General features: G+C 43.0%; 1 protein-coding gene across 1 annotated transcript in view; it reads left to right on the forward strand.

Moving 5' to 3' along the window:
* The window catches only part of LOC109901130 (NACHT, LRR and PYD domains-containing protein 3), a 31,883-nt gene extending 14,216 nt beyond the window's left edge, over positions 1 to 17,667 (forward strand). The window contains exons 6-14 of the mRNA XM_020497171.2: positions 5,971 to 6,187; positions 6,366 to 8,136; positions 8,337 to 8,498; positions 8,642 to 8,815; positions 8,932 to 9,105; positions 15,340 to 15,513; positions 15,680 to 15,853; positions 15,968 to 16,014; positions 17,136 to 17,667. Of these exons, the coding sequence (XP_020352760.1) occupies positions 5,971 to 6,187; positions 6,366 to 8,136; positions 8,337 to 8,498; positions 8,642 to 8,815; positions 8,932 to 9,105; positions 15,340 to 15,513; positions 15,680 to 15,853; positions 15,968 to 16,014; positions 17,136 to 17,662 (3,420 nt within the window). The 3' untranslated portion in view covers positions 17,663 to 17,667. The remainder of the gene's footprint in view (positions 1 to 5,970; positions 6,188 to 6,365; positions 8,137 to 8,336; positions 8,499 to 8,641; positions 8,816 to 8,931; positions 9,106 to 15,339; positions 15,514 to 15,679; positions 15,854 to 15,967; positions 16,015 to 17,135) is intronic.
* The last annotated feature ends 220 nt before the right edge of the window (positions 17,668 to 17,887 follow it).

Raw genomic sequence — 17,887 nt, forward strand, 5'->3', positions numbered from 1 at the left:
TGCCACTCATCCGCTACCTGCAAGACAAACTTCCCGAGTGGCTCCACATGTCCACCGACAGGCCCATAGAACTCGAGAGAGTTCACCGAGCACTGAGGCCCCCACCAGCAGCCAGACAACCACCGCGCCCAATCACCATACGTTTCCTGAGATTCACCGACAAGGAACGAGTCCTACAGGCGGCGAAAAACAACACCATCACAGTGGGAAACGCCAAACTCGCTTTACACCAGGACCTGTCAGCTGGAATACGCCGAAAGCGCCGAGAATTTGACGAAGTGAAGAAATACTCCATTGACCGAGGCATCTTCAAGGGATTCAAATACCCAAATGAGCTCAGGATTCTTCACCAAGGAGCCTTGCGACACTTCAAAACTCCCGAAGAGGCAAAACGTTTTTTGAAAGACAATCCTGGCCAATGAGAAACAGACCAATGACTAAATGCGATTAATGCCATTACTAAAGGAGGTAAGACGACATATAGCCGATATCCAGAGACCCACCCCCTAAAGGTCATTATAGCCGTCCAATTTATATTTATTTTCCTTTAACTGAGAGGGATGGGCTGTATAGCCTAACCCAGGCCTACTAATGTTTCAGCCTACTTTTATTTCCCTGTTTTTTTGTTGTTGTTGCAATTATTACTTGGGGTTCCCAATGTCCCTTGGGGAAGGTATATGTAGGCTTGGCTATTGATTTTATTTTTCTCCCCTCTTTTACTGTGGTCTGGACGAGGGCAACTGTGTTATTTACTCAATGCGGGGTGGAGAGGATGAGGCATTTCTTTGGTGGGGAGAGGGAGACGTTGTGCGTTGCTAACTGTTCCCGGTTTTTGTTTTATTCGGAACACAGAATTGAGACTGAGCGGGGGGGTAATAGATCCAACGGGATGTGTCGAGTTGTTTGGGAACTCGGCTGGGGTGTTCAGAGATTATTATTTTATGTACACCATTTATTTTCCTTTTATGTGAACGCAGCTGTAATTACTATCCACTTTTACCCAGCGATGACTTGCACTAAAGTTCGATTACTGCTCGATGACGATGACTAGTACCTTAAATCTATTGACATGGAACTGCCATGGTCTAGGGCATGCAATAAAACAAAAAAAGATACTATGTGCTCTAAAAAAAGGAAAAAGCAGACATCGCGCTATTACAAGAGACACACCTCTGTGATGCTGAACATGCTAAACTCCGCAGAGCTTGGGTGGGACAGGTGTATCTTTCAAATGCAACAGTAGAGGCACAGCCATACTTATCCATAAAAATGTTCCATTCATAATTGACGAAAACATATCTGATCCGGAGGGGAGATTTATTTTGATAACTGGGTCACTATATGGTCAACCAATTACTATATTAAACATATACGCCCCTAACACAGATACTCCTGCCTTCATGTCAAAAATTATAACCCTGTTCAATGAGCATTGTGTCTCCTTTGGCGTGGTGGCCGGAGATTTTAATTGTACCCTTAAACCAACCCTAGACAAATCATCTCAAGTCCCCACCACAAATCCTAGATCTGCAAAGATGTTGAACTCTCTTACTAAAGAGATAGGACTGAAAGATATCTGGAGAGAGACTAATAGCTCATCTATGGACTATACATACTACTCTAATGTCCATAACACCTACTCCCGTATAGATTACATTTTTATCCCAAAGAGTTTCATAAATTCAGCCACTTGTACAATCGGACCCATAGCACTTTCAGATCACGCCTTTGTCCACCTCCGCTTTGACCTCTGCAAAAACATCCCGAGGTCAAAGTGCTGGAAATTCAACACCTCCATGCTATCAAACGAAGCGTTCCATACATTGGTAACTACATGGATAGACAACTACACACAAGACAACAAAGATTCTCCTGTTTCTCCGGCCACAATGTGGGACGCTGCTAAAGCCACACTAAGAGGTAATCTAATTGCATATGCTTCCTCTAAGAAAAAAGCAATGGAAGCACACAGGCTAGATCTCGAGAGGGAGCTGGAATGCTGTGAAAAAATACATAAACAATCCCTAGACAGCACCTCCTGGAGTCATCTTAAAGCAGCCAAAGCCAAACTGAATTTGGACTACCCTCGGGAGATAAAAAAAAAAAGTTTTCTTTACTAAACGGAAATACCATGAGTATAGCAATAGGCCCAGTAGATTGCTTGCTTACCAATTTAAAAAAGGAGCAGTCAGAGCGTACAATCATGGCTATCCGAACAGCAGAGGACGAGGTCACATATGACCCAAAAAAGATCAATTTAACTTTTCATGATTTTTACTGCAAACTATATACCTCTGAGAGAAAACACACGGAGGCAGAACTCCACTCTTTCCTAGAGGGAATCTCGCTACCTAAACTATCAGAGACCGACCAAGATCTCAACTCCCCCTTCACTCCTGAGGAGATCCTGGAGGCAATTACCTCCATGCCACCTAATAAGTCCCCAGGCCCAGATGGATTCCCCAGAGAATTCTACAAAGCTTTTTGGCCCCAGCTCAGCCCCATCTTCATGCCAATGCTGGAGGATTTTTGCAAAAACGGAGTTCTCCCAGACTCAATGCACACAGCTCGCATTACAGTGTTGCTAAAAAAGGACAAGGACCCCCTATCCTGCTCGTCCTTCCGGCCCATAAGCTTGTTGGATTTCGACTATAAAATAATTACCAAATTGCTCGCCAAAAGACTAAACACTCTTCTTCACAAAATAATAAAAGTGGACCAAACTGGATTTAGTAGAGACAGATACTCTTCTGATAACATTCGCCGTCTTTTTGATATTATTGATCAAGTAAACGCACAGAAGACCCCTGTCCTGCTGGCTTCACTGGATGCTGAGAAGGCGTTTGACAGGATGGAGTGGAGCTTTCTGTTTTCAGTCTTAGAAAAGTTCAATATGGGCCCAAATTTTATTAAATGGATCAAATCACTATACTCTCATCCAAATGCCATGGTGACTACTAATGGACTGAACTCTGACAGATTCCCTCTGGAACGGGGCACAAGACAAGGGTGCTCGCTGTCCCCGCTGCTCTACTTGTTGGGGGCGGAGCCTCTGGCAGAGCTGATAAGGAGCAATCCAAGTATTATGGGTGTTTCTGCAGGTGGCCTGCAGCACAAGATTTCGCTTTACGCGGATGATGTTTTGCTCTACATATCCAACCCTGAGAAATCCCTCCCTCTCATTTTAGACACAATTGCTCAGTATGGCAAGTTTTCAGGTTATAAGATCAATTTTAACAAATCCACTGTCTGCCCTCTCAATATTACACTCACCAGCTCTATGAAGACACTTTGTCCTTTCCAATGGAAAACACAGGGGTTTCAATACCTCGGGATCTTCATAACACCAGATCTGAATAGCCTTTTTAAGGAAAATTATCTTCCACTCCTGGACCGAATCAAGAACGATCTCCAAACCTGGATCTCCCTCCCAATTAGCTTAGTAGGAAGAATTAATGTAATCCGTATGAACGTCCTCCCTAGACTGAACTACTTATTTCAGATGCTCCCATGCTATCTCCCAGTTTCCTTCTTCAAAACAACTAACCAAAGCATCACCAAATTTATATGGGGCAATAAAAAACCTAGGATCAAGTTTTCCACTCTATTGAAACCTGAATCTAAGGGTGGTCTTGCCCTTCCCTCCCTTCAATTGTACTACTGGTCTGCCCAAATCCGCAACATGCTATAACATGGATCACAAACAGACAAGAGTCAACGTGGATTCAGATAGAAGCCCAATCCTGTGGTTCATTGCCCTTAAGCTCAATTATATTCATTAATAACTTTAGTGCAGTGGGCAACATAGGCAAAACCTTTGTGATTTACAGCACCCTACTAGCATGGAGGGACTGTAAGAAATACCTGGGCATTTCCTCCCAAATATGTTCTCACTCGCCTATAGTAGGCAAGCCAGACTTGCCAAAAGCTCTGAGGGATGCCAACTTTAATCTTTGGCATACTCTAGGAATCAGGACCTTTTCAGACCTATTTCATCAGAAAACCACTACACTGAAATCCTTTCAAGAGCTCTGCAGTGAATTCGATGTGCCAAGATCCCATTTTTTCAAATATCTTCAAATTAGACATGTAATTTCCTCATTTACCTCCAAGAGGAGGTTTAGAACTCAGTTGAATGAAGTTGAAACCCTTCTTGTCACAGCACAATCCATTAAAGGCAAAATATCTTACATCTATAGACTCCTTTCTAAGAAAGGAAGCTCCTCCTTTACTCCTTTGAAAATAATCTGGGAAAAGGACCTTGGTCTGACTATCAGTGATGAGTTATGGGCGGAGGTTTGCGACAGGGTATACTGCTCCTCTACCAGTGTAAAAATGAAAGAATCTAATTACACATTTTTTTACAAATTTTATTATACTCCTTTGAGACTCCATAGAATGAAAACAGATCACATTTTTTTACAAATTTTATTATACTCCTTTGAGACTCCATAGAATGAAAACAGATATGTCTCCTAACTGTAAAAGATGTACCTCTGAAAGTGGAACCTATATGCATGTATTTTGGAGCTGTAGAGAGATTGCCAGATTCTGGCAATCTGTACATACTGCTGCACAGAAAATACTAGAGGTACAGTTTGATATGACCCCGTGTATCTATCTTCTTAATGCCCAGCAGGACTTTGTTCTTGATCCTGACAGAGAAAATTTGCTTATGACTATTACATACTTTGCTAAGAAATGTATTCTTCTACTGTGGGCCTCAAATACCCCTCCTACATTTAAAATGTGGATTGACCAGATTGTTGACCTTCTTCCTCTTGAAAAGCTCACTTATGACCTCCACAAGAGACAGCCCAAATTTGATAGACTCTGGTCTCCACTATTCAACTATATTTCAAACTGGACAGAGTGAACGGGGTGACTAGGGAAATGCGCAGATACATGTTGTGTAAGGTACTGTAAAACCTAAAAACGAATTATTGGCCCGTCGTCTCAGCGAATGCTTGAAATAGCTGATAAGAACCTTGATAGTGCTGCTGCAAGTGTTATGTTTTTTTGTGTTTTAATTTTAATTTTGTTTTTGAGTACGTGTGCGTATGTGTGTGTGTGTGTATATATATGTATGTATATGTGTGTGTGTATGTATGTGTATATATATATATATATATATATATATATATATATATATATATATATATATATATATATATGCACCAAGGAAAATAAATGCTTTTATTTGACTTTATCATTCATTTGAATTGTATTTTTATTTTTTCAAATGTATTATAATTTTTTTACTTTTTATTTTTTTAAAGCCTGTCACATCTGTGAATGTGGAATGTGTTTTTAAAGCCTGTCACATCTGTGAATGTGGAATGTGTTTTTAAAGCCTGTCACATCTGTGAATGTGGAATGTGTTTTTAAAGCCTGTCACATCTGTGAATGTGGAATGTGTTTTTAAAGCCTGTCACATCTGTGAATGTGGAATGTGTTTTTAAAGCCTGTCACATCTGTGAATGTGGAATGTGTTTTTAAAGCCTGTCACATCTGTGAATGTGGAATGTGTTTTTAAAGCCTGTCACATCTGTGAATGTGGAATGTGTTTTTAAAGCCTGTCACATCTGTGAATGTGGAATGTGTTTTTAAAGCCTGTCACATCTGTGAATGTGGAATGTGTTTTTAAAGCCTGTCACATCTGTGAATGTGGAATGTGTTTTTAAAGCCTGTCACATCTGTGAATGTGGAATGTGTTTTGTTGGTTGATTGAAAAACAAGAAAACTTAATAAAACTTTAAATTGAAAAAAAATATCCTACAATGTGATTTTCTGGATTTTCTTTCTCCATTTTGTCTGTCATAGTTAAAGTGTACCTATGATGAAAATTACAGGCCTCTCTCATCTTTTTAAGTGGGAGAACATGCACAATTGGTGGCTGACTAAATACTTTTTTGCCCCACTGTATTGACAGCTTTTTCACGAGATTGCTTTCTTCTGCCTTTTTCGTAGATCCCCATGTTGTTGGACACTTCATCTCTACTAGGTCAGTCACTGAAAAACATGAGTGATTTGAATCTCTTCAAAAATCATCTGATCCATTGTTACCCAGAGTGCTTTGAGACCCAGCTGGACAATGAAGATGTTCGAGATTTGGTTGAGAAGATGCTGGAGAGTTTTGGAACCGAGGGTGCCTTGAAGATCACACTGAACTTTCTAGACATAAGAAGTAAGACTGCATTTCATACAAAGGATCAAAGAGGGTTACAACCACCATCTCTTACACTTCAACCTCCATATCTCGAAATCACTTCTAATGAGCAGTGTCTTGATAATCTAGTTTCACTTTTGAACTACTGTATCTTCTTGTTTTGTGGTAACTGATATCAATTGTATTCTTTTCCTAGATAAAACTCTTTGGAAAGCCAGGGAAATTAAAACTAAACTGGGGCAGAAGTTTCAACAAATATTTCAAGGAATTGGACACCATGGAAAGCAAACTCTCTTAAATGACATCTACACAGAGCTCTACATCACAGAAGGTGGAAGTGGAGAGGTCAATAATGAACATGAGGTGAGACATATCGAGGCGGTTTCTAAGGAACAAACCACACAAAAGACCGCAATCAAATGCAACAACATCTTCAAAAGGTTACCTGGACAAAGAAAACCTATCAGGACTGTGCTGACCAAAGGAATCGCTGGCATTGGAAAAACAGTTTCTGTGCAGAAGTTCATCCTTGACTGGGCAGAGGGAAAAGCAAATCAAGATATTCATTTCATATTTCCTCTTCCTTTCCGTGACCTTAACCTGAAAAAGGGTCAATATAGTCTGATGCAACTTCTGCAATACTACTGCCCAGATCTAAAAGATATTGACAGCATCCAGTGTGGTGAAATCAAAACTCTTTTCATTTTTGACGGTCTGGATGAGTGTCGACATCCTCTAAATTTCCAGAACAATGAGGACCTGTATGACATCACAGAGCCAACCTCAGTGGATGTGCTGCTGACAAACCTCATCAAAGGGAATCTGCTTCCCTCGTCTCATCTCTGGATAACCACACGACCAGCAGCAGCCAATCAGATACCCTTTGAGTGTGTTCACCAGGTGACCGAAGTAAAAGGTTTCAGTGACCCACAGAAGGAGGAGTACTTCAGGAAGATAATCGGTGATGAGGACCTGGCCAGCAGAATCATCACACAGATGAAGACATCAAAAAGCCTCTACATCATGTGCCACATGCCAGTCTTCTGTTGGATATCAGCCACTGTCCTTGAAACAATGCTAAAAGAAACAAAGAATGTCGAAGTCCCCAAATCTCTGACACAGATGAACACCCACTTCCTGCTCATCCAAACCAGTGTGAAAAACAAAAAGTACAACAAAGCCACAGAGAAAAACCCTAAGAAACTGTCTCAGTCAGACAAAGGCATGATCCTGAAACTAGGAAAGCTGGCTTTCCAACAGTTGCAGAAGGGCAACCTTATCTTCTATGAGGAAGACCTGACAGAGTGTGGCATCGATGTCACAGAGGCATCAGAGTACTCAGCCTTGTGTACAGAAATGTTTAAAGACAAATGTGGGCTATATGAAGACAAGATCTTCAGCTTTGTGCATCTGAGCATTCAAGAGTTTCTGGCAGCAGTATATGCTTTAGAGTCATGGCTGGGGAAGTCTGAAAATGTGTTTGATGAATCATTCAAGTGTGACAAGTTGTCTGACTTACACATGAGTGCAGTGGACAAAGCCTTGCAGAGTAAGAATGGACACCTAGACCTGTTCCTTCGATTTCTTCTGGGCCTCTCACTGGAGTCCAATCAGAATCTCTTAAAAGGCCTTCTGACAAGGAGAGGAGGTCAAACACCGAGCATTGAGGAAACATTCAAGTACCTTTCAGACAAGATTAAGATGGAATCCTCACCAGAAAGGATCATCAACTTGTTCCACTGTCTGAATGAACTTGGGGATAACTCTGTAGTTGAAGAGATCCAGACCTCCCTGCGATCAGGAACTCTTTCAGAAACAAAGCTACAACCTCACCAATGTTCAGCCCTGGCCTTTGTGTTACTGATGTCAGAGGGGGTGCTGGATGAGTTTGACCTGAAGACATATAACACATCAGTGGAAGGTCGTCTGAGGTTGCTGCCGGTAGTGAAAACCTGCAAGAAAGCATCGTAAGTTGTGTTGTATAATGAGATGCCGGACACCTGACATTAAACTCAGAAAATATAGGTGTAGATTGACCATCATCTGAGCTACTCTAAACATTGCATTTGTTTGAAGTAAGAGACTCCTTTTTCATTGTGTTTATGCATTTCATATTATTATTATTATTAAGGTTTTGAATATCTAAAAGTGTAATACATCTCTTTAGACTGGCTGACTGTGACCTCACATATCCATCCTGTTGGACTCTGGCCTCAGCCCTGCGGACACCAAACTGCCCCCTGACAGAGCTAGACCTCAGCTACAATGACCTGGGAGACAGAGGAGTGAAGCTGCTATTCAGTCCACTCCACAACATACAGACACTTATGTGAGCATCCTGTGTGTGTGTGTGTGTGTGTGTGTGTGTGTGTGTGTGTGTGTGTGTGTGTGTGTGTGTGTGTGTGTGTGTGTGTGTGGGTGTGGGTGTGTGTGTGTATATAATGTTCAAGTGTGTCCTCCTTTCCACTACAGTCTAGGTCCATGTGGTCTGACAGAGGGTTGCTGTTCATATCTGGCCTCAGTCCTGAGTGCACCCAACTCACAACTGAAACAACTGGAGCTGAGATACAACAACCTGCACGACTCAGGAGTTACACTGCTGTGTGCTGGACTGAAGGATCCAAACTGCAAACTGCAGACACTAGGGTATGTGTGTGTGTGTGCGCTGCATGCACATGTTTGTTTATGTTCATGTACTATTGTGTGTGCGTGTGTGTGAGTAAGATTGTGTTAGCTATACAATGTTCCTCTACTCCCTCCAGCCTAAGTCAGTGTGGTCTGACAGAGGGTTGCTGTTCAGATCTGGCCTCAGTCCTGAGTGCACCCAACTCACAACTGAAACAACTGGAGCTGAGAGACAACGACCTGCAGGATTCAGGAGTTACACTGCTTTCTGATGGTCTGGTGGATCCAAACTGTAAACTACAGAAACTAGGGTAAGTGTGTGTGTGTGCACGTGTGCAGGCACGTGTGTGTGTTAGGGCTAGTGTTGCACAGTTTACCAAACGTAGGTGCTTTTTCGATACTTAACATGGAAAATGGTTCTGTTCTTACTTTCCTCCGGCCTGCCCCACTTAGCCTGCACTGTGCTGCATTATGTTAGCACCCCACTTAGCCTGCACTGTGCTGCATCATGTTAGCACCCCACTTAGCCTGCACTGTGCTGCATTATGTTAGCACCCCACTTAGCCTGCACTGTGCTGCATCATGTTAGCACCCCACATAGCCTGCACTGTGCTGCATCATGTTAGCACCCCACTTAGCCTGCACTGTGCTGCATCATGTTAGCACCCCACTTAGCCTGCACTGTGCTACATCATGTTAGCACCCCACTTAGCCTGCACTGTGCTGCATCATGTTAGCACCCCACATAGCCTGCACTGTGCTGCATCATGTTAGCACCCCACTTAGCCTGCACTGTGCTGCATTATGTTAGCACCCCACTTAGCCTGCACTGTGCTACATCATGTTAGCACCCCACATAGCCTGCACTGTGCTGCATCATGTTAGCACCCCACTTAGCCTGCACTGTGCTGCATTATGTTAGCACCCCACTTAGCCTGCACTGTGCTACATCATGTTAGCACCCCACATAGCCTGCACTGTGCTGCATCATGTTAGCACCCCACTTAACCTGCACTGTGCTGCATCATGTTAGTTCCCCACTTAGCCTGCACTGTGCTGCATCATGTTAGCTCCCCACTTAGCCTGCACTGTGCTGCATCATGTTAGCTCCCCACTTAGCCTGCACTGTGCTGCATCATGTTAGCACCCCACTTAGCCTGCACTGTGCTGCATCATGTTAGCTCCCCACTTAGCCTGCACTGTGCTGCATCATGTTAGCACCCCACTTAACCTGCACTGTGCTGCATCATGTTAGCACCCCACTTAGCCTGCACTGTGCTGCATCATGTTAGCACCCCACTTAGCCTGCACTGTGCTGCATCATGTTAGCACCCCACTTAACCTGCACTGTGCTGCATCATGTTAGCACCCCACTTAACCTGCACTGTGCTGCATCATGTTAGCACCCCACTTAACCTGCACTGTGCTGCATCATGTTAGCACCCCACTTAACCTGCACTGTGCTGCATCATGTTAGCACCCCACTTAGCCAGCACTGGGCTGCATCATGTTAGCACCCCACTTAACCTGCACTGTGCTGCATCATGTTAGCTGCCCACTTAGCCAGCACTGGGCTGCATCATGTTAGCTCCCCACTTAGCCAGCACTGGGCTGCATCATGTTAGCTCCCCACTTAGCCTGCACTGGGCTGCATCATGTTAGCTCCCCACTTAACCTGCACTGTGCTGCATCATGTTAGCTGCCCACTTAGCCAGCACTGGGCTGCATTATGTTAGCTCCCCACTTAGCCAGCACTGGGCTGCATCATGTTAGCTCCCCACTTAGCCAGCACTGGGCTGCATCATGTTAGCACCCCACTTAGCCAGCACTGGGCTGCATCATGTTAGCTCCCCACTTAGCCAGCACTGGGCTGCATCATGTTAGCTCCCCACTTAGCCAGCACTGGGCTGCATCATGTTAGCCCCCCATTCATGCTGCTCAGAAAAAACACTTGAATAATGCAACACGGCATTGAAACTGTTCTTCACCAGAGATGTGGACTCAAATCACGTCACTTGGACTCAAATGCTACTCGAGTCGCAAATTTTGCAACTTGAGACTTGACTTGGTAAAAAGAGCAAACATTTGACACTGGACTTCGACTTGAGCATCTATTATGCGTGACTTAACTTGGACATCATCTGAATGACAATGTAGGCCTGTTTGACCTTCATATCGGAGTGCTGCAGGTTCTGTGCGTTCTGTTCTGTGCCTTGACCAATCAGATTCACTGAAATCACAGGTCCTGCAGGCTGGACACAAAGCAAGTCTTCTAGCAAAGCGCAAAGCGTGTGCCCCTCTCCACTGTCCTCCGGTATTCATTTAGCAAACTTGATAACACATCACAGACACAAGAAAGAACTCTTCACAGAAATGTTGCAGCAGCCTACACCTGAGCAATATGGGAATGTGATTTTCTTCAGCTGCAGGCTACAGCTCCCTGTCCCTTCTTGCGCTCTGGTCGGGGTAAACTAAGTGGGAATGTTATGTTTATAACCTGTTTATAGCCCATTTATCTGTGTTAGGAGAAAATGTGAACGAGATCCAATTTGGTTTAGTCTATATTCAAACTTGGGCTGGCTAGGCCTCCTTGAATTTTTCAATCCAAAATTGTTAACTGAAATGAATCAAACACAATACTGATCACATAGACTGTGTGAGTTACTTTTTAATCACATATGCAAAGGCTCGGCCCTCTTAGTTCTATTGTCCAACTGCAATGGTTGTCTCCGTGTCTGTGTGAAGGAAACCCCTGTTAGTCTAGTTTTAAAATATAATTCATATGAACAAGTACAAGGTTGCTGCAGTTTGACATCGTCCCTAGGGCCAGAGGTTTTTGCAGATTACTTTTTTTAAACCATGTGACCTGATTAGAAAATCTCTGGTCCCACTCCCATCATTGCCCATAGAGAGAAAAAAAAAACGTTTTTACAACTGATGAATCACTGTCATACCCTATAGGGTCCTGAATATATGATTAGGTTACCAGAATAGGAAACGCTCCAGGGAAAACAATTTGCTGCACCACTCTGGAACCTGTGGTGTGTACCTCTGCATCAAGGGCATCATCGGTCCCAAAAAATGGTTGCATTCGGTTTCAAGGACTATGTGGTAGTGGGGAAAAAATGGTTGCATTCGGTTTCAAGGACTATGTGGTAGTGGGGAAAAAATGGTTGCATTCGGGTTCCAAGGACTATGTGGTAGTGGGGAAAAATGGTTCCAGTTTGTAAAACATGTGGGTCTAAAAACCCACTGATGCATTGCAATTTGTAAGAAATTGGCATAAAACACTTAACCATTGACTTGAGGACTCGAAACCCAAAATTGGGGACTTGACTCGACCTGAGCTGTGGAACTTGGGACTTTACCATTATTACATGGGACTTGACTCGAGACTCGAGGGTTAAGACTTGAGACTTGCTTAGGACTTGCAAATTGTGACTTGGTCCCATCTCTTAACTACTGTTTGCAAAACAATGTCCATACACAGTACAGACTAGAACCCTTTACAATGCAAGGAGATGCTGGTAGATTCCAGCTTTTGTAGGCTAACTTTCATTGCTAGCTGACGATAAGATCAATTCACTACCTTAGTACTTTGTTTTTGATAATCGATAAAGCTAAATATGCTGATTACAAAGGTGATTGCCACCAAAAGTTTATTAATTTACTTCATCTCACTTCTCTCCCAAATATGATCTATTGCCTCAGCGGACTCTCTCTCTGTGTGTGTGTATGTGTGTGTGTATGTGTGTGTGTGTGTGTGTGTGTGTGTGTGTGTGTGTGTGTGTGTGTGTGTGTGTGTGTGTGTGTGTGTGTGTGTGTGTGAGAGAGAATAGGGCACGTTGATTGTTTGTCATCTGTAGCCCCATGCTATCAGCCAAAGCAAGCTCAATAACTCAATGCATGCACACACTCCTATTGAATATGCATTCACCTGCATTGTGAATAGGTCTAGGCTACATCTTGATTTACCCAGTTTATCAATAGAGGTTTACCATTCAAATAAATGATCACCATTTTGTTGTTATGTAATTAGATTGTTTTTACCAAAGTCAAATTGATTGGATGATCGATTCGTTAATGCACGCAGGGCTGTCTCTGAAAAATGTTGATGTAAACATTTTCAAATGTAATGATATTGGACTCAAAAGATGCCCAACGATTGAACAGAGCAGTAGTTTATCTGTCTGGATCAAGTGCCATTCTGTGACTTTGGCTAATGTGCCTTCTTTTTTTGCCATGGAATCGTGATGGTATCAAGTGTGGTGATACTAGACCTGGTATCGGTAATCAAAGCCAGAATTCTGGTATCATGACAACACTAGCTAGGGCTGCGCAATTAATCTAATTCACATCAAAATTGCAATATTGACATGTGCAATATCCATATCGCAATATTTTGAAACAGCTGCATGTAACGTCCATTTTTATAGTTTACTCTGTTTGTCGTCTCTCTCTCCCTCTCGCCTCTTGCAGCTGCTTCCCACACACATAAAGCCTCCTCCCAACTTTTAGATATACGTTTGCATGCTGTTCTGTTAATTCAAATGCAGTCAACCGATTGCTCCAAACAAGAATGATGCTGCTTTAAAAAACTGCTTCTTAATATATATTTCTGTGATTGAAAAACATTTGCAGAAGTGTAACGATGTATTCTATATCGCAAATCAAATCGCAATCACATTTTCTGCCCATATCATGCAGTCCAAGTGTGTTTCTTTTGCTCTTTTTGTCTATACACACACACACACACACACACACACACACACACACACACACACACACACACACACACACACACACACACACACACACACACACACACACACACACACACACACACACACTGCAGTCAGAATGTATTCAGACCCTTTCCCTTTATCCACATTTTATAATGTTACAGCCTTATTCTTAAAATGGATTAAATAGATTGTTCCCCCTCATCAATCTACTCACAACACCCCATAATGACAAAGCAAAAACAGGATTTTAGACATTTTTGCAAGTGTATTACAAATAAAAAACTAAATATTCAGACCCTTTATTCAGTACTTTGTTGAGGAACCTTTGGCAGCGATTACAGCCTCGAGACTTTGGTATGACACTACAAGCTTGGCACACCTGTATTTGTAGAGTTTCTCCCATTCTTCTCTTCAGGTCCTCTCAGGCTCTGTCAGGTTGGATGTGGAGTGTCACTGCACAGCTATTTCCAGGTCTCTCCAGAGATGTTAGATTGGGCTCTGGCTGGGCCACTCAAAGACATTCAGAGACTTGTCCCGAAGCCACTCCTGCGTTGTCTTGGCTGTGTGCTTAGGTTCATTGTTCTGTTGGAAGGTGAACCTTTGCCCCAGTCTGAGGTCCTGAGCGCTCTGGAGCAGGTTTTCATCAAGGATCTCTCTGTACTTTGCTCTGTTCATCTTTCCCTCAATCCTGACTAGTCTCCCAGTCCCTGCCGCTGAAAAACATCCCCACAGCATGATGCTGCCTCCATGCTTCACCGTAGGGTGGTGCCAGGTTTCCTCCAGACGTGACACTTGGCATTCAGGCCAAAGAGTTCAATCTTGGTTTCATCAGACCAGAGAATTTTGTTTCTCATGGTCTGAGAATCCTTTAGGTACCTTTTGGCAAACTCCAAGCGGACTGTCATGTGCCTTTTACTGAGGAGTGGCTTCTGTCTGGCCACTCTACCATAAAGGCCTGAAGTGCTGAGAGATGGTTGTCCTTCTGGAAGGTTTTCCCATCTCCACAGAGGAACTCTGGCGCTCTGTCAGTGACCATCGGTTTCTTGGGACCCTCCCTGACCAAGGCCCTTCTACCCCTTCTACCCCGATTGCTCCGTTTGGCCGGGGGGGGCCAGCTCTAGAAAAAGTATTGTTGGTTCCAAACTTCTTCTATTTAAGAATAATGGAGGCCATTGTGTTCTTGGGGACCTTCAATGCTGCAGAAATGTTTTGGTACCCTTCCCCAGATCTGTGCCTTGACACAATACTGTCTCTGAGCTCTACGGACAATTCCTTCGACCTTGTGGCTTGGTTTTTGTTCTGATATGCACTATCAACTGTGGGACCTTTATATAGACAGGTATGTGCCTTTCCAAATCATGTCCATTTAATTGAATTTACCACAGGTGGACTCCAATCATAGAAACAACACAAGGATGATCAATGGAAACAGGATGCACCTGAGCTGAATTTCAATTCTCATAGCAAAGGGTCTGAATACTTATGTAAATAAAGTGTTCATGTTTTTGATAAATTTGCAAACATTTCTAAAAAACAGTTTTTGCTTTGTCATTATGGGGTATTGTGTGTAGATTGAGGAAAGTTTTTATTTAATCCATTGAAGAATAAGGATGTTAATGTAACAAAATGTGGATCAAGGGAAGGGGTCTGAATACATTCCGCAAGCTGTGTGTGTGTGTGTGTGTGTGTGTGTGTGTGTGTGTGTGTGTGTGTGTGTGTGTGTGTGTGTGTGTGTGTGTGTGTTTATCTGTAATTATCATGAATCCATCCTCAACATACTCTTGTGAACCCATGCTGCAGCCTAAGTCAGTGTGGTCTGACAGAGGGTTGCTGTTCATATCTGGCCTCAGTCCTGAGTGCACCCAACTCACAACTGAAACAACTGGAGCTGAGAGACAACCACCTGCAGGACTCAGGAGTTACACTGCTTTCTGATGGCCTGGCGGATCCAAACTGTGAACTGCAGACCCTAGGGTAAGTACAGCTGTTTAAAGAAGAACAATGTTGTGAATTATTTCTGTTGTCATTATTGTCTGTCAAAGTCTGGTTTTGTTTGTGTCATGGACAAAGGTGTACTGTAGATGCCACGTGGTAGATCATTACACCAACCTAGACAGCTGTTGTGTCTGTCCCTCTGTAGACTGTCTGGCTGTGAAGTCACAGGGGAGGGCTGTGCTGCTCTGGCTTCTGCTCTGAGGTCAAACCCCTCCCACCTGAGAGAGCTGGACCTGAGCTACAATCACCCAGGAGACTCTGCAGGGGGACTGCTTTCAGCTGGTAAAGGGGATCCCACATGCAAACTGATGAAGCTGAAGTAAGAAAACAATTATGCAGACAGTAAGACCTGGTAGTGTGAGGAGCTTTTCTATCACGAGTGCGTGTGTGTGTTCCTTGTTACGTAATCACTGTGTTGCTGTTTTTACTACAGTGTGGATCACGGTGCAGAGTGCAGGCTGGTATCCGGGCTGAGAAAATGTAAGTCCCTTCAATTGTAATCAACTGCATCTTCAGAACTACAGATGTAGTAACTAATGCATACTTCCACGTACAAAATAACATTATATACAATTTAGTTTTTTCGGCGTTGAACAAACAATTGACCTATTTTTTATATCACATTCAGTATGTCTTACCAGTGTAAGAGATCTTAATTGAAGGGGCAATGTGCAGTTCAAACGACAGCAAGGTGGTAACCCCACCACCGTTTTTGGTAAACAGCTGAGGGATGGGGCTGGAGAAATTGAACCACTTTCAAATTCATAGAGCCGTGGGTGCAAGGACTGACAGTCAATGAGATCAAAGTTACAGTTTTAACCATGTTTTGAGGCTATACAGTGTTTGTTCACAAACATTGGAGTAAAACAAGCTTATATTTTGGGTTCTGATGGGGTACGACCATTGAACTAAGCTCACGAGTCATTTATTAGTTATATTCTTCAAGAATCAATGGATATATAATATACACTGAGTATACCAAACATTAGGAACACTTTCCTAATATTGAGTTGGCCAACATACACAATCCATGTCTCAAGGCTTAAAAATCATTCTTTAACCTGTCTCCTCCCCTTCATCTACACTGATTGAAGTGGATTTAACAGGTGACATCAATAAGGGATCATAGCTTTCAGCTGGATTCACCTAGGTCAGTCTGTTGTGGAAAGAGCAGGTGTTCTTAATGTTTTGTATATTCGGTGTATATCGCTAACTTAAAAGTCCAAAGATGTATGTAGCAACTGCAGATTGCCCCTTTCACCATACCAGTGTTATACATGCAGTAGAACCTCAAAGAACTCTGGTTCTGGATTTACCTCAAACCCTGTAGTAATAAATAGCTCTTGAGGTCATCGGGGGTAATAAAAAAAAACTGATTGTCAAAAACTATACAAAGTTTCCAGCCAGTAGGAGGGTGTTTGCCTGCTCTCCGTGTTACTGCAAAAAAATATATTTTTTTTTTTATATACTTCTGATTACATCATTGAGAGTAATTCACTTAGTTTGACGACAGAACATAGAAAATGACTCGTTTCACTTATGTCGACACTGGTAGGGTGCTGGAGATAATGAATATGATCACGTGTCCCCATTGTCTACAGATGCCTGTCAGCTCACCATGGACCCAAACACAGCAAACGCACACCTGTTACTCTCTGAGGAGAACAGGAAGGTGACACGGGTGGACAAGGAGCAGCATTACGAAGACCATCCAGACAGATTTAAATGGCATCCCCAAGTTCTCTGCAGAGAAGGCCTATCTGGATCTCGATATTACTGGGAGGTGATGTGGGATTGTGGAGAGCCTGACATTGGAGTGACTTACAAAGGAATGAGTCGAATGGGATGGGGGTCTGACAGTTGGATTGGACAAAATACCAAGTCCTGGAGTTTGAACTGTGCTGGTGGAGGTTACTATTACTTTTACAATGCGGGAGGCAATATCACATTCTTCCGTGGTCCTGTTTTGCACAGAGTTGGTGTGTATCTTGACTGGCCAGCTGGTACTTTGTCCTTCTATAGTGTGTCCTTTGGTAAACAGAAACACCTTCACACATTCTACACCACATTCACTGAACCCCTCTATCCTGGGTTTTGGATATACCCACACTCTTCCTTGTCCACATAAGTAGGGGTGCTGCAGCTATCCCTGAAAAATGTCAATAATTTTCCAAAAATGTACAGTGTATAAATACAAATATTTTCCCCAAAATTATATTACTCCTGTCTGAACAGACCAATAAAACTCGTTAAAAATACTAAACCAGAGAGCAAAAATCTGAGAATTAATAGCATCTAGAAAGTTAGCTGTGGATTTTATCGGAAGCACTTCCAGTCAGGAAGGCTGCAGCAC

This window comes from Oncorhynchus kisutch, linkage group LG12, assembly GCF_002021735.2.
Source record: "Oncorhynchus kisutch isolate 150728-3 linkage group LG12, Okis_V2, whole genome shotgun sequence".
NCBI lineage: Eukaryota > Metazoa > Chordata > Actinopteri > Salmoniformes > Salmonidae > Oncorhynchus > Oncorhynchus kisutch.